The following is a 21,906-nucleotide window of genomic DNA, read 5'->3' as shown; positions in this document are numbered from 1 at the left end:
GAACAGAAAGTAACATTTACTTCAAAGCACTGTACGAGGAATAAATGATAGATAAAAGAAGAATAGATGGAAATGTGAAAACTCAACTATGTAACTCCCAGTTATGTAAGGAACTTTAAGGCCTATTAATGTCTTCTTTTTTTCTTACTATATTAATTGCAAGTTAATTTCTTGCTATGTTAATTTAGAGATTGCAGGGGACAATCTTTTATCTAGTAATGTATAATGGTGGGCAGCATACAGGTACTCAGGAAAGCCAACTGAGCGTAAAAGGACAACACCCAGCCACTGGGGAAGAGGTCCCAAATTCTCTCATTGGAGGGTAATGAGGATGACAGGAGCTTTAAACATACAGTCCTGAGTGTGAATGTGTCTCCATTGTTTCCTCACTTCGTTTCTGAGACAAGGGTTTCAGCTTTCACAAGCTTAAGCTTTCTCATCTGCAGAATGAAGGTAATTCTCAATAAGAGATTTGTAAAGATTACATGAGATTATGGTGCTTGCCACATTAACGACAGCTAGTATTATTCATCACATCAGAAAAATAAACCTGAAAGCATCAATAATTGAAAAATATATGGACCAAGCAGTGACTCAAGGATAAGAATTAATTACCACCAGAGAGTCAGACTGCAGACCACTAGCAAGAATATTTGCTATGAATTGTTACAGTATTTTTTCTTAGATTTAAAATTACTTTTGTTTTTTGTGAAAGAGGCAAATGCACATGTGTTAATAAATATTTAATTTATACAAAGAATGCATCTATCATCATGTGTTAGTATTTATGCTTATAATGAAATGTGCTTTGTACATTTATGTACTACCTACATTAGCTATTTGTTAGAGAAGTAACTCTAACAAATAGCTAATGTAGGTAGTTCATAAATTAAGAACAGCTTAGTATTTTAAGATATGGAGAATGGCAAAGCAGGCAAACTATTTCTAGACCCATTCACGAAGGCTCAGTGTTTTCTTAGGAAATGGTCTGCTTGGGGCAATGGAGAAATGTAGAGCCTGATTTTCGAAGCAAGTTTCACATTAGACTTAAGCTAAGGAAGATAAGGAAAGAAAGAAACTCTCAAGAAAAAGTCCAGTAGAGGAAGGACAGCGAAGTGAGAAAATACAGAGGCCAACATATAAGAAATAAGGGAAAGGTCAGACAGACATTTTCAGGGAATCCAAAAGATGAAAGGAAAAAATAAAGTACAATTACTGGCAGGATTTGAGATACTTTGATGAGCTCACAAGCTGAACTGTCAAAAGTTCATCTCAAGCTTTCTATTAATGGAAAGATAAATCAGTCCTTAACAAGGTTTCACCCTGGAAGAAAGGAAAATGCAACATCATTCAACTTGTAGGGTAGCTAGAAATGAAGGACTTATCTTTGACAATGCCTATTCCTCAACCTTCATAACCAATTAATTAAGTTCCTTTATATATTCACTCTTTTATATTTCTATAATTCTCCCTCATTTCTCTATGTCTATTGTTTCCTTTCTAGCCCAGGTTTCTATCACATCTTACTAAAACCACTATATGAGCCAACAACCTAGTCTCCCAGAGTCCTTGGCTCACCTCCCCCCTATCTCAGACTTCTTCAACTCTCTACTAAACCTAAAAGCTAGAACTGATATTTTCCAAAGGCAAACCTAACCATATAGCTGCTCCCTCCTTAAAACACTTCCTTGGTTCTCATTATTTTCAGTACTAATATAAAAATCAACAACTCATAAAGTCTAGATTCAGTTTCTATTTATTTCTTTAGCTCCATCAACTTGTATAGTGTGTCCCTTTTGTTCAGTGTTCCATACTATTCAGCCAATGCTGATTCTCCTTCAATTTCTTATCATATATAAAACATTCCAATATTTGTCAAATGATTGCATTAATGATTATTGATCCTAATGTGTGTGTGTGTGTGTGTGTGTGTGTGTGTGTGTGTAATGTTAGAAAATATCATTGCTCAATTTTTGGTTAATAATTATAAATAGAGTCCTCTAAATGAATATAAGTCTGTGATTTTCTCAAAGACAAATTCATCAAATTACTACTAGCTACCAATCTATAATTATAGACAGAAAATTGTTCTCACATTTTTCTGAGGTATAACATCTTTTGCTTCCTACAATTCACAAAGCCTTTTGGTAAGGATTTCACATTCACGATAAAGTGCTTAAACAACTTTCTGTTAGACTTTGATGACTTTCTTATGAGAAGATCACCTGACTCTCAGTCTTAGAAGGCACCTAGTGTCCTTTAACTGATCTTTCAAGGTGTTTAGTGACCTCCACCTAGTCTAACAATGATTATCCAACCATTTTTCCATCCTCTCTGTAAAAAATCCTGTACAAATAAAAAATCTTTGCATTAGCCTTTTTATAAAGGTTCTTCTCTTATGGCAAGTTTGAAATAAATATTTGAACAAGCTTATAACCAATTCACTCAAGTTGCTTTAATAGTACTAAACTTAGATGACTAAAGAGCTGGCATAAATAAAAGAGCACTTTACTGGTCAAACACTCTCAGATCTGCTAGTGATACTCAAGCCAGCTTTGTAAGTATGATATGTGGAAACTCTTGAAAACCTGTGAATTTAAAACCTGTGCTTCTTATTGCTTTCATTAGGAGATTGATCTTTCCTCATATAAGGCCTGATTTTAAATTTTTAGCATGTTTCAAAGCATGAGAGTTTGATATATCTATATGGATTACTGATCACCCTTTCCTCTATCCTCTTCCAAATCACTCTCTAATGCTTATGGAACATAAAATTGAACAGAAACTGTCTTGTTTGGTTTTGCAGTCATGGAAAAGAGCAGATACTCAATGAAGATACACTAAGCTACTAAAAATAACAATAACAACAACAAGAACAATAAGAACTGATCCTGAAATCACAATACACCAAGATTCAAACAAAGACTAGGATAATTCAATTCTAAATACTTAGACTTCAACCACTAGATTTGCATGTATGTCTAACTTTACTTCAACTATATTTTCTACTTTGGGGAAAGTTACTTTTTTTTTTAATGGTTAATTTAACAACATTTATCAATAACCTATGATTTAACCTGCTAGGTCAGGAGATGGACAGAAATAAGTTCCCTGTCTTATTTTTGTAGTCTAGTTCTGTAGAAATTTATTCAAAAAGAAGTTGATAATAAGCTTGACTCAGAGGGGGAAACCAGTCCTTCCCAATATCCTATATTTTCTGTATGCACAAATTGCTATTCCCCCATCAGCAAAAAGGAGTCTTCAAATATGTTTGTTTAGAAATCTGTAAATTTTAAGGAGATCCCTTTTGAATTTTTTTCTTCTTTTGAAACTAATTTTCTAGTTATCAGACTATTATGCACAACATAATTATAGCATTCTACAATTGTAAAGACATACCATATTATTAAATCTCTGAATAATCAATTCCAACTTTCAATTAACAACATAGAATTGGATAATAAAAAAAGAATACAAAAGAGACTTGTGATTATTATAAATTGAATGACATTTTTTTAAGTTGTAATGTGCAAAATACTTACCTCTTGAAATAACAGTTTCCAATCCAGTTCCATTAATAAAGGCCCGTTTAATGGTTTGTGTTTTAATATCTGTCCAGTATAAACGTTCTTCAGATGCATCAAAGTCTATCACAGTAACATCATCAATATCAGGGACTGTAAATGCCGTGATAAAGTTAAAATATGGATTATCAATATCCACTCCTCTGATTTCAGAACGTCTTGCATATAGAAGAAATTTTTTCATTTCTAGAAAAGAAATAGAAATAAATGTTTTTCTCTTATAAGCTAGGCAGGTTTGAAGCAATCTAAAAATTCTAAAATATTACTTGATGATTTAAGGGAATTTTAACACCAGAAAATCATAATCAAGATTTGATGGGCATAAGTGATCTATCTATTATTTAAGTTAAAGTACTTAAGAAACAAATATAAAACAAGTTCTAATTCTTAAGTCATTGTTTTTCTTTAGTTAGAAATACCAAGAAATTCTCAGTGATTTGATCTTAGAATTTTAAACAATTGCTAAAACACATGAATTCTGCAAATGTCAAACAACCATATTTGTTCTTTGTACCTAATTGTAACAAGATTAAATGATTTTTGAAGGCCTAAGAATATTTGTTATACTATCTCTGAATAAAATTAAACATGGATTTAAAAAATCATGTTCAGGCTTTTCTTATCAAAATTGGAGCTCAAAGGATGTGAAAGCATGCTTTATTACACATTTTTAAAATCTGTAGTAAGTAATATTTTGAGGCATTGCATCAATTTTTTCCCCACAGGCACCTTTCTTAACTGAGTTTGTAAAATAAGAGATCAAATAGAAATGGAAGTCACAGATATTCTATTATTTCATTGATTTCTTTGGAATTTTTGTTGTTGTGATATGTTAAGATTATATGTCATTAATTAAATCAACATGTGCCTACATTCCTGAGTTAAGACTTTGTGAGTACACTCTTTTCTGACCTTAAAAGTAATTGCTCTGCAAATAAACAAAAATTACTCAAAATTAAAACAAATCAAAACAGAAAAAAAAACCCACAGTCTGATTTCAGTCACAAACTTCATTATCATTTTTTTCTAGTTTAAATGTGCTGTTTAAATAGTTTTAAGAAATATTTCAAAGTTACATATTTTACTTCATTTTTTTTCCCTTCAAATTGATAATTCCCTATAAAATGATGTGAAAATAACTTTAGAAGAGCAGGAGGAGATTAAAGCTGTTAAGTACCTCTTTGTTACATGAGTTACCTACATCATCACTTTCTGAAAATACACTTTCACTTACAAATCTCCCTGTTTTGTAGAGATAAATTCTGCTAACACACCAAATAAGAAAGTGGCAAGAAAAAAATGAAAAAGGTAATAAATAGAAAAGTGCAGCATATCACATATTTAAAGAATTTGTCAGTCTTCCCAAAAGTGGACGAATCACCAATAGAGTCTGGAAATAGCACTACCTCAATGTTTTTAAGGACATTAAAAGCCTCTTCTGCTTCGCTTTGAGGAAAATCTTAATGCTAATACAATTTGAGAGAATTCAATTCGAATTTTAGATCAGAACTTCAAGAAATTTACCATAGCAGGTCTTCTTGTCTGAGGAAAGCTTCATCAAGTGGGGGCACGCACAAGCAGCACTCCTATTATGATTGATCAGACACATGTGAGAGCAGGGGCCTTTGCCATCATTAGCTGCACAGGGATTGGGAGCTGTAATTACACAGTGAAATATTAACAGTGAAAAAGAAAAAAAATATATTAGGGAACCTCTGAGGTTGACAAGGGTTATTCACTTAATGATTCAAAGTGAAGTTCCCTATATAGCACCCATTACAGGGATTATTAATATGATAATAATAGACAATCATACATAGCAATTACATTAATAAAAACATTTTCCTCCTCAAAGATAACAACTAAGTTAACTCCCTTAATTTTCTCTAAGTTGAAATATATGCATCCATTTGCCTTAAAGGCAAAGATTTTTTAAGGGATTTTGTCTGAGAAAGAAACAGGAATAATTATCAAATTTAGTTTATAATAAGCTCAACTAAATCATAATCCAGGAATTGAGTGTCTCAATTGGGTAGATGTTGTTACCTTCCTAACCTACCATATAGACTCCCTTCTTGCCTTGGCACACCACTCTTAGTGTTTCCCTAGGAAACTGCTGTTGTTCCATATATATCCCTCCTTCAGATCATATGCTCTTTATCAAATCAGAGGCCTAAGTAAAGAAATGTTTAACATCCTTCATTATTAAGACATCTACTTTTTCATTTTTTTTTTCTCTACTAACTGGCTAAAGTTTTTTCTACTTACACAGACTTGCTAGACTATATCACATAGCTAAGTTATAATATATTCAAATTTAGAATGGAATATTAAATTTTGCAGCTCAATGTCATTCTCTTATTGTTTTGTGTTTAGTGTTCTGTCATTATGCCTTTTGGATAAGATTTTAATCTTAGCTGATCAATAACTATTCTCTTAAATCTTATTATATAATCTTTCTAGTAGAATAAGGATACTAAATTAAAGGCAGAAAAGTGTTACGACTTCTGATCCCACCAGCAATATTTTAGTTTTCAACCTATTTTAACTTCCTAACAAGTGGACCTATTGTTCAGAGTAGTTAATGTCAGTCCTGTGGAGTTTTAAGGCACAAAGACTAAAAATCAATGAGTTATAATAAAATTGTAGAGGATATAAGAAATTAACTGTACTTGATAATCAATGTGGTTTTTGCCAGTATTTAGCATCCTCCCCGCCAAGGTAATAAAAATAATCAATGTCTTTGCATTTGCTTAAAAATCAATCAATCAATCAATCAATCAAAGGAAATGAAAGACTCAGAAACATGTTTCTAAGAAAATCAATTAAGGAGAGATTTTAAGATGGTGGCATAAAAGAATCCTGAACTCACCTCCTTCCATGAACACAACAAATCTACAACCATATATATAGAGCAATTCCCTATGAAAGGGACCTGAAAGCTAGCTAAACACCACCTCCACAGCAAAGGATAAAAGGGCCACACTGAGACATGTAGGAGAGGCAGAGACATGGTTTCAGATGAAATCCTCCTCAACCATTACTGCTAGCTCCAGTCAGAGCACCCTGACCCCACACACCATAGCCACAGCCTGCCCAGCTCTAGCTGGCCAGCCAAGCACCCCACCTTCATGCACCAGAGCCACTGCCTGTCTCACCACAGCTGGCAGGGATGTACAGCCCTCACGGGGGACACTTCTTGAGCATCTAGATCTCTTGGCTAGGGGGGATTACATTTCTGGGCCCCATGGGTCTAAAACATTTGGAGAAACAGACCTTGGCAGGCTACAACCCCCAGGGCACTGCATAAAAAGTAGACTGAAACACTCCCCCAGTATTTGTGTGAAAATGCCTATTTTCTTGTTCTGGAGCTTAAGCCTGAGGACATCCAGAGGTCAGAGGTGCCTCTGGAAACCTAAGTAAAGAATCACCATATTAGTGCCCTCTATTATCTTTGCTGATATCTCCCAGAAGAGGGAGGTACATATGTCTAAAGCCATAATTTTTAAAACTGTTGTCCAGATCTCTCGGGTTTGAAAATCTGCATGGTTTACAATTATGAACCGATAAGACTCTATTTATACAACTTAAAAGCTATTGCCTGAAGAATCTGGCTCACAATTAGACTAAAACTATGCACTGTCTAAAATCCCTCCTTTTGGAACACTGACAGATTTTGGCACACCTGCAACAGGTTACTTACACAATCACAAAGGTCTGAGAAACACACACAAGCTAAAACAGTTTGAAAGATAAAGTTAGCTGCTACACAAGTCCACTGCTTCAAGACTGAGAGAGGTAGCTGTTTCACCTGATGCATAAAAATAAAAACAGAGAGTCAAGCAAAATGAAGAGACAGAGGAATATATTTCAAATGAAAGAATAAGACAAAGCTCAGAAAAAGGACGTTAACAATGCAGAAGTAAGTAATCTACCAGATAAGAGTTCAAGGTCATATTCATAAAGATGTTCACCAAACTCTGGAGAAGAATGAATGAACACAGTGAGAACTTCAACAAAGGGACAGAAAACATAAGAAAGTACCAAAAAGAGGTTGAAAGACTACAATACAATATATTACAATAGCTGAAATGAAAAACACAATAGAGGGGTTCAACAGCAAACTAGACTAAGTAGAAGAATGGATCAGCAATGTGGAAGACGAGGCAGTGGAAATCATCCAATCAGTGGAGCAAAAAGAAGAAAATAATAATAATAATAATAATAATAATAATAATAATAATAAAAGTGAAGGTAGATTAAGGAAACTGTTGGACAATATCAGACAGAATAACATATGCATGATAGGGGTCCCAGATATAGAAGAAAGAGAGAAGGGTGGTAGATAATTTATTTAAAGAAATAATGACTGATCAAGACAGTATGGTACTGGCATAAAAACAGATACATAGATAAATGGAACAGAATAGAAAACCCAGAAATGGACACACAACTATTTTGTCAACTAATCTTTGACAAAGCAGGAAAGAATATCCAATGGGAAAAAGTCTCTTCAACAAATGGTGTTGGGAAAACTGCAGAGCAAAATGCAAAAGAATGAAACTGGACCACTTTCTTATACCATACACAAAAATAAATGCAAAATGGATGAAAGACCTAAATGTGAGAAAGGAAACCATCAAAATCCTAGAGGAGAACACAAGGAGTAACCTCTTTGACATCGACCATAGCAACTTCTTGACATATTTCCAGAGGCAAGTGAAATAAAAGCGAAAATAAACTATTGGACTTCATTAAAATAAAAAAGCTTCTGCATAGTGAAGAAAACAATCAACAAAACTAAAAGGCAACCTTCTGAATGGGAGAAGATATTTGTAAATGATATATCTGACAAAGGGTTAATATCCAAAATATATAAAGAACTTATAAAACTCAACATCCAAAAAAACAAATAATCCAGTTAAAAAATGGGCAGAAGATATGAACAGACATTTTTCCAAAGGAGACATACAGGTGGTTAACAGACACATGAAAAGATGCTCAACATCACTGATCATCAGGGAAATACAGATCAAAACTACAATGAGATACCACCTCACACCTGTGTCAGAATGGCTAAAATCAACAATACAAGGAACAGCCAACAGGTGTTGGCAAGGATGTGGAGAAAGGGGTACTCACTTACACTTGGTGAGAATGCAAACTGTTGCAGCCACTTTGGAAAACAGTATGGAGTTTCCTCAGAAAGTTAAACATAGACCTACTCTACAATCCAGCAACTGCACTACTAGGTATTTACACAAAGGATATAATAATATTGATTTGAAGGGACACATGTACCCCGATGCTTTTAGCAGCATTATCAACAATAGCCAAATTATGGAAAGAGCCCAAATGCCTATTGACTGATGAATGGATAAAGAAGATGTGGCATATACATACAATGGACTATAACTCAGCCATAAAAAGAGTGAAATCTTGCCACTTGCAATGACGTGGATGGAGCTAGAGAGTATTAGGCTAAGCAAGAGAAGTCAGTCAGAGAAAGACAAATACCATATGATTTCACTCATATGTGGAATTTAAGAAACAAAACAGATGAATACGGAGGCAAAAAAGGAGGCAAACCAGAAAACAGACTCTCAGCTATAGAGAATAAACTGAGGGTTCCTGGGGGTGGGAGGTGGGCAGTGGGATAGGGGAGGTATTAAGGACGGCACTTGTGATAATCACAGGATATTGTAAGTAAGCAATGGATAGCTAGATTTTACACCTGAAATTAATACACACTGTATGTTAAATAACTGGAATTTAAATAAAAACTTAAAAAAAAAGAAAGAATGGTTGAAAACTTCCAAAATGTAGGGGAAAAAATTAGGGATTAGGCATCCTGTTCCAGGAAGCACAGAGAGTTCCACATAAATTAAATACAAAGGGATCCAAACCAAGATACATTATAATTAAAATGTCAATAGTTAAAAATGAAGAGAGAATATTAATAGCAGCAAGAGAAAAACAAATTCTTGCATACAGGGGAACATTAAGGCTATCAGCAGATTTATCAGCAGAAAGTTTATAGGCCACATGGGAGTGGGATGACATGTTCGGAGTGCTGAAAGGAAAAACAAAACAACAAAATACAAACCAAAGCAAAACTTCCATTGAAAAATACTTTACCCAGCAAGGTTATTATTTGGAATTGAAAGAGAAATGGAGTTTTCCAGATAAGCAAAATGCAAAGAATTCATTACCACTAAATGGCCTTAAAAACATGTTAAGGAGAATTCTTTAAGGTAAAAAGAAAAGGGAATAACTAGTAACAAGCACACATATGAAAGTTAAAAAACTCATTAATAAATGTAAATATATCATAAAAGTAATGGAGTAATCATTTATAAAGCTAATATGAAGGCTAAAAGACAAAAGTACTAAAATTAATTATAGCTATAGTAATTAGTTAAGGGATACCTAAAATAAAAAGATGTAAAATGTGACATCAAGAATAGAACACATGGTAGGGGAGGGTAATGAAGATGTAGTTTTTAGAATGTGTTCAGACTTAAGCTGCTATCAACAAAATAGATAGTATGTGTGTGTGTATCTCTATCCATCTATCTCTATATATATGGTGTTATATGCGGACCTCATGGTAACCACAAATCAACAATCTATAGTAGATAAACCAAAGACAGTAAGAAAGGAATCTAAACATAACACTAGAGAAAAACACAAAACCACAAGGGAAGAGAGTAAAAGAAAAAAGGAACACAGGCAAACTACAAAAACGTCCAGAAAACAATAAAAAAAAAAATGTCAATAAGTACATACCTATCAATAATTCTTTAAATGTAAATGGAGTAAATCTCTAATCAAAAGACAAAGAGTGGCTGAATGTGAAAAAAATAAATAAAACAAAACAAACAAACAAACAACAAAACTCAAGATCCATCCACATATCGCCTGAAAGAGACTCACTTAAGATCTAAGGACACACACAGACTAAAAGTGAAGGGATAAAAAAAAAGATATTCTATGCAAATGGAAAGTAAAGAGAAAAAAAAAAGTCTGGTGTAGTTTATACTTATATCAGACAAAATAAACTTCAAAACAAACTATACAAAAGACAAAGGCATTACATAATGGTCAATCCAACAAGAAGATTTCTTCTTCTTCTTTTCTTTTTTTTAATTTATTTTTTTTAATTTAATTTATTTTTTTTAATTTATTTTTTAATTTATTTGGCAGAGAGAGAAACAGCCAGCGAGAGAGGAAACAGAAGCGGGGGAGTGGGAGACGAAGAAGCAGGCTCCCAGCAGAGCAGGGAGCCCGACGCGGGGCTCGATCCCAGGACTCCGGGATCATGTCCTGAGCTGAAGGCAGACGCTCAACTACTGAGCCACCCAGGCACCCTTGAGCCACCCAGGTGCCCCCAACAAGAAGATTTCTAAGAACATTTCTAAGTATTTATGTAGGTATTTATATACACAATGAAGGAGTACCTAAACACAAAAGCAAATATTAATAGACTGAAAGAGAGAAATCAACAACAGTACAATAATAGTGACTTGCATGTGCCACTTATATCAATGGATGGATGTCCAGACAGAAAATCAATAAGGAAATATTGGCCTTAAATGACACATTAAACCAGCTGGACTCAGATATCTACAGAACATTCCATCCAAAAGCAGCAGAATAGATGTTCTTCTCAAATACACATGAAACATTCCCCAAGATAGATCATATGTTAGGCCACAAAACAAGTCTCAATAAATTCACAAAAAATGAAATCATATCAAGCATCTTTTCTGACCCCAACAGTACAAAACTAGAAATCAAGTACAGGAAGAAAAGTGTAAAAATTACAATTATGTAGAGCTTAAACAACATGCTACCAAACGGGTAGCATGGATCAATGATAAAATCCAAAAAGAAAAAAAAAATACCTAGAAACAAATCAAAATTGAAATACAAAAGGCCAAAATCTGTGAGATGCAGCAAAAGCTATTTTACGAGGGAAGTCTATAGCATTTACAGGCAACCTGAAGAAATACGAAAAATCTCAAATCAACAATCTAACTCTATACCTAAAGGAAGTAAAAAAAGAACAAATAATGCCCAAAGTTAGTAGAATGAAGGGAATAATAAAGATCAGAGTAGAAATATATTAAATAAGAGACTAAGAAAACAAAAGAAATGTTCAAGGAACCTAAAAGCTGGTTCTTTGAAAAAATAAATAAAATAAAAAATGAAAGAGATGCTACATCTGATACTAGAGAAATACAAAGGATTATTAAAAAAACTACTATGAACAATTAAATACCACAAAACTAGATAATCTAGAAGAAATGGATAAATTCTTAAAAACATACAACCTTCCAAGACTGAATTATGAAGAAACAGAAAATATGAATAGATTGATTATAAGCAAGGAGATTGAATCAATAATCAAAAACCTCCCAACAAATTAAAATCCAGGACCAGATGGCTTCACTGGTAAATTCTACCAGACACTCAAAGAAGATTAATACCTACGTTTCTCAAACTTTTTCAAAAAATTAAAGAGAAGCAAACGTTTCCAATTAAGAGACCAGCATCACCCTGCTGCCAAAACTAGAAAAAAAACCACAAAATAAATAAAATTACAGGCTGATATCTCTGATGAACATCCGTGTAGAAATCCTCAACAAAATATTAGCAAATAGAATTCAACAATGCATTAAAAGATTACATAGCATGATAAAGTGGTAGCTATCCTCAGGGGTACAACAGTGGTTCAACATTCCCAATCCAATCTAACTGATATACAACTTTAACAAAATGAAGAATAAAAATCACATGGTCAACTCAATAGATGCAGAAAAACACATTTGACAAAATTCAACATCTATTCATGATAAAAACTCAACTAAGTGGGTATGAAGGGAATGTACCTCAGTATAACAAAGGCCATACATGACAAATCTACAGCTAACATAATACTTAACATGGGAAAGCTAAATGTTTTTCCCCTAAGATCAGGGACAATAAACTCTAACCACTTTTATTAAACACAGTATTGGAACTTCTAGTCATAGCAATTAGGTAAAAAAAAGAAATAAAAGGCATTTGACTTAAAAAAAAGAAGTAAAACTGTCACTATTTGCAGATGACATCACACCATATATAGAAAACCCTAAATACTACACACACACACACACACACACACGCTGTTAAAACTTATAAATGAATTCAGTAAAATTGCAGGATACGAAATCAATACACCGAAATCTGTTGCATTTCTATACACTAATAATGAACTGTCAGCAAGAGAAATTAAGAAAACAATCCCATTTACAATTACATCAAAAAATACCTAGAAATAAATTTAAGGAGATGAGTTCTACACTGAAAACTACAAGACACACTGATACAAGAAACTGAAGACACAAATATGTGGAAAGATATATCATTCTTCTGGATTGGAAGAATAATATTGTTAAAATGTCCATAATATCCAAAGCAATCTACAGATTCAGTGAAACCCCTATGCAAGTCCTAAGGGCATTTTTCACAAAACTAGGACAAATAATGATAAAATTTGTATAGAACACAAAAGACTCTGAATAGCCAAAGCAATCTGGAGAAAGAACAAATCTGGAGGTATCATGCTCTCTGATTTCAAATTATATTAATCGAAATGGTACAGGATTAAAAAGAAACAAATATATCAAAGGAATAGAGTACAGGGCCCCCAAATAAACCCACACATATACCCTCAATCATTTTATGATAAAGAAGTAAAAAATATACAATAGGGAAAGGACAGTCTTTTCAATAAATGGAATTGGGAAAATTGTATAACCACATGTGAAAGAATGAAACTGGATTGCTATCTTACACCAAAGATTAACTCAAAATTGATAAAAGATTTGAATGTAAGGCCTGAAACCATAAAATTCCAAAAGAAAACTTAAGTGGTAAGTTCCTGGACATTAGTCTTAGTAATTCTTTTTTTGGTCTAATTTTAGAGGCAATGGAAACAAAAGCAAAAATAAACAAATGGGACTACCTCGAACCTAAAAACTTCTACGCAGCAAAGGACATCATCAACAATACACAAAGCAAGGTGCTAAATGGAGGAAGATACGTGCACATCATATATAGGGGCTAATATCCAAAGTACATAAAGAACATGCAATTCAACAACAACAACAAAAGAAACAACCTCATTAAAAAATGGACAGAGGATCTAAATAGACATTTTTTCAGGGAAGACATAGAGATGGCTGACAGGCACATGAAAAGATGTTCACCATTAATTATCAGGGAAAGGCAAATCAAAGCCATAATGAGATTATCATCTCACACCTGTTAAAATGGCTTTTGTCAAAGAGACAAGAAGTAATGTCTGTTAGGATGTGAAGAAAAGGGAACACTCACACACGGTTGGTGGCAATGTAAACTGGTAAAGCTGCTATGGAAACCTATTTGGATATACCTCAAAAAACTAAAAACAGAACTAACACAATTCAGCAATTCCACTTCTGAGTATTTACCCAGAAAACAAAAATACCAATTCAAAGAGAAATATGTAAACTGTGTTCACTGCAGCATTATTTATGATTACCAAGATATGGAAACAATCTAAGTGTCAATCAATGGATGAATCAATCAAAAGATGTGGCATATAGATATAGGTGTATCTCTATAAATATAGATACAATGAAATGTTACACAGCCATAAAAAAGGAAATCACTATTTGTGACAACATGGATGGACCTTTAGTGAATCACACTAAGTGAAATAAGTCAGATAGAGAAAGACAAATACCATATGATTTCACTTATATATCTAAAAACAAAACAAACAAACAAAAGAAAACAAAAATGAAGTCAGAGAATATTACTGATTATCAGAAGGGAAAGAAGTTGAGAGGTTAGGCAAAATGGGTGATAGGTCTCAATTGTATGGTGATGGATGGTAACTAGACTTAATGGTAGTAATTGCTTTGTAGTGTACAAAGTTGAATTATAACATACAGCTGAAACTCATATATTAAATACTAATTTTTATCTCAATTAAAAAAAGAATCAGTTAAGAATGAAACCATTAGAGAAGAACGGAAGCCTAAGTCTAGAGATTCCTTGGGAATCCAAGTCCCTCTATCACATGGAGTAAGTGCCATATATTTTATTTTCTTCTTTTTTATATTTGTGTGTTACAATTAGATTCCTCAAAGAATTGCAGGTGAGACAAGCAAGAGAGCAGATGTAAAAGTTATTAAGGAAAGATGTTGGAGGAGAGGAGGCAGAAGCAAGGGGCACTGCTTGAGAACATTAAATACCTAGAGTCAGGGAGACCTAGCTGTAGTGGTAAAAGTACAAATTTCAACACTTGAGACAAGGAACAGAGGGTGAGGAAAAAGAAGAAAAACAGAAAGAAAAAAAAATAGAGGAGTAAACGGTGGAAGAGGAAGGAGGAGGAGAAATTTGTTTAAAAATATTGACATAGGAAATGCTATTCCTCTCAAGGAAATTAAAAGCATAATCCAAGACAGCTCAATGATAGGTACTTGGATTTCACTTTGAACATCACTATTTTTGGCCCAGAATCATATTAGCTCTTCTCAACATCCTATAATTGTGATAAAATATTTTTAAAAGCAAAAATAAAATATTTACTTTCTGTATGCACAAGTAAGAAATTACATTGCTTTGTAGCCTATCTGTATTAATGATAACACTATCACTTAGTATTCACAATATTTTGTGCTTTCAGTGTGCAAAATCCAAGACTTTTTACTTCCAATATTTATCTTTTCTCACTTTGAAATAATGCTGTTAAATATTTTTAGTTTCTTTCTAATCATGCAATTGAACAGACACCAAATTACCAAATTCAGGAATTTGATTCACAAACTCACATTTTAATATAAAGCAGGTATTAGCAAATGGTGAACCCAGAGCCAAATATAATCCACTGCTTGCATTTGTAAATAAAGTTTTATTATAAGATAGCCATGGCTCATTAGTTTACACGTCGTTAATGGCTGTTTCACACAACAACAGCAGAGTTGAGGAGTTTCAGTAGAGATCATGTGGCTCACCAAGCCCTAAAATACTTACTATCTGGCTCTTTACAGAAAAGGTTTGCCAACACTTGATATAAAACAATTAACTATTTTATAAGAAATACTATTGCAGAATCCAGTATCAACACAGAGGTTATAAATTCCTACATGATTAAGGCTATCCCCTTTATTTGTATCCAGGAGATGGGAAAAGCTGACCAGTCAATGAAATGCTAGAGGCAATCTTAACGGATGAAATGCAAACAGAACTGTGCAGACTGAGTGTACTGATAGTTCATATTATCTAAACTCAAGTTGGCCAAACAAAGAACCTTACAGATATATGTAATATATATAGTTATGCATTGAATAAATATTTATGAAGTACCTAGTTATTCTGCCTACTTTTAAAAAGCTTGAATTTAATAGTAGATAAGACATAGTTCTTACACCAAGGGGTTTAAGAATCTGTACTCTAATTGTACACCATTCCCAGCAATTCTATGGTCATTGGCTCAATTTAGGTTCTCTCCATTTCTCTCTTAGATTGCTACACTAAGTTTCTAAGTAATCTCTTGATTTCTAGTTTTTCCCCATTGCATACAGTTAGCCTTCTAAAACACAGACTTAATCATATAGCTGCCTTGCTGAAAAATTCTGGATGGCTTCCCACTGTCTACCTCACAAAGTCACAATCTTACCTCCTACCATTGCCCCCCATGATTCTTTGGCATTGGCCAGACTTGTTTATTTTATGTACTTTAACCTCCAGGTGTTTTTTGTGTGTTTTGTTTGTTTTATCCTGATTCACTCTATTTGTTTTTGTTAAAGATGTTCTCAACCTTTCAAACTCACAAAATTTAAATTTCAGAGCATTTTTTTCACTTCTTTTTCACTACCATATTTAATCAAGTATTATCAAGTTATCAAGTATTATCTGTTTTTCCCTAATATGTGTTTCCTCCTTTCCATTTTTACTTTTCCTCTTCCAACATAAAGTTTTATTTCGTCACCTTTGAACGACTTCTATGGCCGTGTAACCGGTAATCTGTGGTACTGCTCAGAACATACCAATCACTCTTTCTAAGATACCACCCTAACTTCCAGCCTCTATGCCTGCTTTTCTTCTGCATACACATTATGCACATGCTCAAATCAACTCCTCATTGTTCTCTGAATATCTATAGCTTGTCCTTTTCCACTTCCACATGGTACACTTCTCCCACAGAATTTCATCACCAACATGTTAACCTTTCTTCATGAATCACCTTAAGTCATTTTTCTTCCACAGAACAGTTTCTAATGAAGGTAGCAAAGGTTGATCTCTTTCACTACTAAATGTTAGTTTTAATTATTGACTATACAAGGCATTAAACAATTTATTGTTTACTGTCTTGTTTTCTAATTATCTGTGACTTATATTCATACATTTTATGTCTGTATATACAGATAAATCAAAGATTGGCCATTTTCTTTTTTTTTTTTTCTGTAAAAGTCCAGATAGTAAATATTTTCACCTTTGCAGGCCTTATGCCCTTCATAGTAACTATTCTACTTTTCTGTTGTAGCAGAAAGTCAACCATAAAACAGTATGTGAATCAAAAGGTTTGGCTATGTTCAAATAAAACTTTATTTACAAAAGAGGCAGGAAGCTGAACTTAGTCTGAGGGCCTTAATTTGTCAATATCTGAGTTTGAGTATCGGTGTCTTGTTGGCAGGAACTGACTTATGTACATAACATATTGTTTTTCCTAAAATTTCTCTGGTGTGTATTACTGTGTTAGACTTAAGACATTTGGCTTCATATGCATGCTCATCAATGTATGTGGGGTATGTTCTAAAGTGTCAGGAATCTAAATATTTGGAAAGTGAGTTAATCTTCTAAAGCACATCATAGCTGTAGGTAAAGAGACTAAATAATGTATAATTACAATGCTTTATAAGACAACCAAATGTTAATTATGCAATCACATAAGACTGATGTGTGCTCTGTGAAAAAAACAATATCATTGAAGATAATTTCATATTTCATGCAAACTATGTTTAATTGTAGTTTCTCACCAGCAAAAATAAACCCTTTAAACCGAAAAAATTATTTTATCCATTAAATTCAAATAAAATGTATGCAAATATTGATGCAATATAAAATATGTATGATATTTATTTACATAATAAAATTCTGCTCAAAGCAGAATTCCAGGATCCAATTTGTTAGATAAGTGGAAGATTTTTCTTTCTCCCATGCAGTCATTTTTTATAGTAATGAATATTCGTCCTGTTAATAAACTTTATTGGTACAAAATAATTATTAATATAATAAAATAATTTATCTATATTTTCCTTTTAGAAAATAATTTAATATTTTTAAAGAAATGCATTTTCAGAAGGATCTTACAATTACACACTAATCCCAAATTCTATTTTACTTTTGACCAATACCTTCAAATTGTAATTTTAACATTCGATGTTGAAGAACTAGAATGAATTTCTTATTCAAAACACACACATATAACAAAATACGTGCATGTGAAAGATGTTCTTATTGCTTTAGTTTCACCAGACCCCAGCAATACTAGGAGCTACTTTCATCAAATTATAACATATTTCATGGATTAATTTTATACTGTACTCTATTTTTATGGGGTAGAAGACAAAATGTCTAAAAATTCTTATCTGATCTTCCGTAAAATATCTGTATTTCAATGAAAAAAATTCTAAGAGCCACAAATACTGTTTCCATTTATTTATGCACAGTTCTTTGTAAAAGGATAAAAACAAACATTTAATATGTTATATTTAGTGATGATATGTATCTTAAAATACCAATGAACTTTCAGTTATTCTAAGGAAGTGACTTTAGGTGTCTTTCTGATATCTTAATTTGCTTGCTATTTATTGCACTTGCTGTATGATTTGAATGAATAAGCATCAAAGTTTCTATCTTTATGATAATTTTATAATCACATAAAAACTTTCTTATCTAAAACAGTGGTTTTCAACCAGTGGTGAAGATGCTGGTAGGGATTCTCCCCCTCCCCCAGGGAACTTTTGGGAATGTATGGAGACATTTTTGGCTGACTGGAGATAGTACTGGCATAGTAGTGGCCAGGGATGCCAATAAACTTCCTGCAAAGCAAAGGAAAGCCCTCCCTCTCCCCCCAACTAGGAATTATCTGGTGGAAAATGTGAACAATGTAGAGGCTGAAAAGTCCTCACCTTGGAGTAGAACCATGGATTCAGCATTTAGTTGATTTGAATGAATGCAGGGCTCTAAATCACTTAGGTTTGCATGACTTAGGCAAGTACATCAAACAGCATACCAAAGAAGAAAGAATTTTGATGATTCTTTTTTTACTAATCTTTTCTACTGCTCCAAGGTAGATTGCATATTTAAAAAAATAGCAATTTATAATGCAGCTAAACTTACTACCTGCATATAAATTCTTTTGCAGGTTAGCTGTTTGATATTTCTATTATGTTTTGCCAAAGAAATAATGATAAAAATGGTAATTAACTTTTTCAGATGAACCAACAAAACCCATTAATTTATAATATGGTTTTAAGATAGCACAGAAGGATTCATTAAGAAACTAAATTGGGTGCTAGTTTATATAACTGGTACTGGGAACAGAGGACTATGTGTTACAGGAAAAAAAATTGTAAGAGGAGAAAGTGAGTTCCACTCTGTCTTTTTATATCAATAGCTGGAATGAGGTAGCAACATGTCTTTGGCATGTTTCAACTCTCATTTTTCTTCTTCATTGTTCATTTCCTGTCTCTCTTCTACCAGGCTCTCAGTACTGCATGAAGTTCTAAGCACCTCATTATGGAAGACTCACAGGTTTACTCAAATCTCAAAAATTCCTCCCTTGCTTTGATATCACCTGCCTTTCACTTCACCTCAGTCAGAATCCTCATCTCTTCAAAGTTGCTGATATCAACTACAAGTAAAGGTGAAAGCATTTTGATTTAACTATTTCACACCAGCTTACCCTTCTTAGAAATATTAGCATTTTAAAATAGAATTCCTGCAAAATAAAATAAATCCCCTTTGATAGTATATAAATATTTGAAATAAAGTGACACTACTAAATAGTCAGAGGATGGGGTGCCTGGGTGGCTCAGTCGGTTAAGCACCTTACTCTTAATTTTGGCTCAGGTCATGATCTCAGGGTTGTGAGGTCGAGCCCCACATTGAGCACCATGCTGGGCATGGAGCTTGAAAAGATTCTCTCTCTCTGCCCCTTCACCCCACTCCCTCAAAAAACATGCCAAACCAAACCGACCAAACCAAAAGAAAAGAGGGGAAACAATGTATTTTTAACACCATTAATAATATGTAGGATGGAGGGTGCACATATGCTATATACAGACACAGATATATGTATATATACATCTACATCTATGCAAACATATAAATATATGGAGGGAGAGAGAAATTTAGTTTTTATGACAGGTAGTTAGATCCTCATATAGTAAATTGTGGAACTAGACAATTTAAGCACTTTGCAAATATTTGAGATTCACCCCCACCACATTGAAAAATGGGTTCAAGGGTATTTCTTTTTTTTTTCTTAAAAGTTCCTATTAATTTGATAAATATCACCTATGATTAAATATATTTACAACCCCAAATGATATCCCTCCTTCTTCAAGTTTTATAAGTGACATTTTGTCCCCTAAAGGGGCAATGATATTACTAGTATTCTTAGAATCTAGAATCTTGTCTTTAAAAATAATATCAGCTAATTTTCTTATAAATGTTGCCAATACAAGTTTCATTTTCTACAGAAATATTTTCCTGAAGCAACTGTAGGCACATATATCATTTCAATGTTAAAACTACTCTTCAAGAAACAGCCCACAATTCTCCTTATATTGTCATAACATAATAGGCAAGTGAGATAAAAATTGATGGAAAGAGTAAAGGTTCCAAATGGAATAATTTATTTTTATAAATAAATTATAATAAAATAAAATAATTTATTTTTTCACAATATGCTAGAAAATGGGCTAAGTGCTTCGTAAGCATTATTTCCTTTATTCTTCTTACTAGTCAGTTTTGTTTAAACAAACCCCCATTTTTATTTTTTTGTTTATTAAAAAAACCCATTTTATAGAAAAGTAAACTTAATTTTCAAAAGGGTAAAAAAAGACTTACAATCACATAACTATTAAGAGGGAAATAGGTTTCAGATTCTAGAGTATGAGCCTCTAACCATTATACATACTACCCCTCTAAATGAACCAATTCCCTTAGACTCATTCATTCTCGTAATGATTCATGGATGCTTTACAAAGCAGGGATGTGGAATGGATACTGCCTTGGAGTATAATTTTCTTAAAATCTAATTAATCTAATTCTTGTAACTGTGAATAAACTCCTCATGTCTCATTCATTTTGTCTCTGGGTTTTGAATTTGCCAAGGGATATTGTCATTAATGTGTTATATAAAATAGTTTGCACATTTGCCAGTCATTGTGAGTTTCAAGAACAAAATTGAAAGGGATGATTGAGTCAGAAGCCTGTCTTTGAAAGTAAAATAAAATGGTTCCTGGAAAACAGCACTGTTTATACCAACAAATATTTATTAGGTCCCCACTGAACTAAGTTCTTTTCAGAAAGAGAAAAGTTTCTTCAAAAAGGGAAAACATCTTGTAATTGGTGAAAGTCTAATAGATAAAGTATTTGCAACACTCTGTATTTAAAGTGACAATCACATTCTTGAATTATTTCAGGAACAGATTCCAATCATGGCACCTAAAGAAATACAGAAGAAAACTGAAAACAACAACAACAGGGAAATCTTTCTGGATTCATGAAAAAACTGAACTCCACTTGGTATTAAATCGCAACTGAAGTTGTGATTAAGAAAACATCTTTGAGCTGAAAGAGGACACAGAGGAAGGCCAACCTGCTGGATGGGAGAAGGTTTGCAAACAAAAGAAGAAAGTTGTACTTTCCCATGTTTACAAACAACTCCTCTTATAAGGGGAAGAGAGGGATACTGATGCGTAAAACAAAGTAACTAAGGAAATTGTGTCTATGTCTGTCTATCTGTCCATCTATCTATGCATCTACCATTTACTTAATAACATTTATATAGTGCTTAGTATTTGTCAGCTATCTTCTAAGCGCTTTAAAAAGAAACTACGTGTTTACCATTTTGCAATGATTCTATATTCCGGATTAAAGAAAACAGGATAGATAATGGTTATGCAGTCAAGATAGGACAAAGTTAAAATGTGAGCCCAAAAGTCTGGTTCTAGAGTGTTCCTCCTGATTATGACATTGAACAAGCTAATTA

The 21,906-nt window shown here is 33.2% G+C and overlaps 1 protein-coding gene across 1 annotated transcript in view; it reads right to left on the bottom strand.

Annotated features, from left to right (window-relative positions):
• LRP1B (LDL receptor related protein 1B) overlaps window positions 1-21,906 on the bottom strand; it is a 1,456,161-nt gene that overhangs the window by 551,308 nt on the left and 882,947 nt on the right. Inside the window, exons 27-28 of the mRNA XM_008695867.2 lie at window positions 5,109-5,240; window positions 3,543-3,770 (exon numbers count right to left, since the gene is read on the bottom strand). Of these exons, the coding sequence (XP_008694089.2) occupies window positions 3,543-3,770; window positions 5,109-5,240 (360 nt within the window). The remainder of the gene's footprint in view (window positions 1-3,542; window positions 3,771-5,108; window positions 5,241-21,906) is intronic.

This window comes from Ursus maritimus, unplaced genomic scaffold (assembly GCF_017311325.1).
Source record: "Ursus maritimus isolate PB19 unplaced genomic scaffold, ASM1731132v1 scaffold_1, whole genome shotgun sequence".
NCBI classification, from domain to species: domain Eukaryota; kingdom Metazoa; phylum Chordata; class Mammalia; order Carnivora; family Ursidae; genus Ursus; species Ursus maritimus.
Note: the sequence above shows the minus strand (reverse complement) of the source record. Positions and strands in the feature narration are given on the sequence as shown.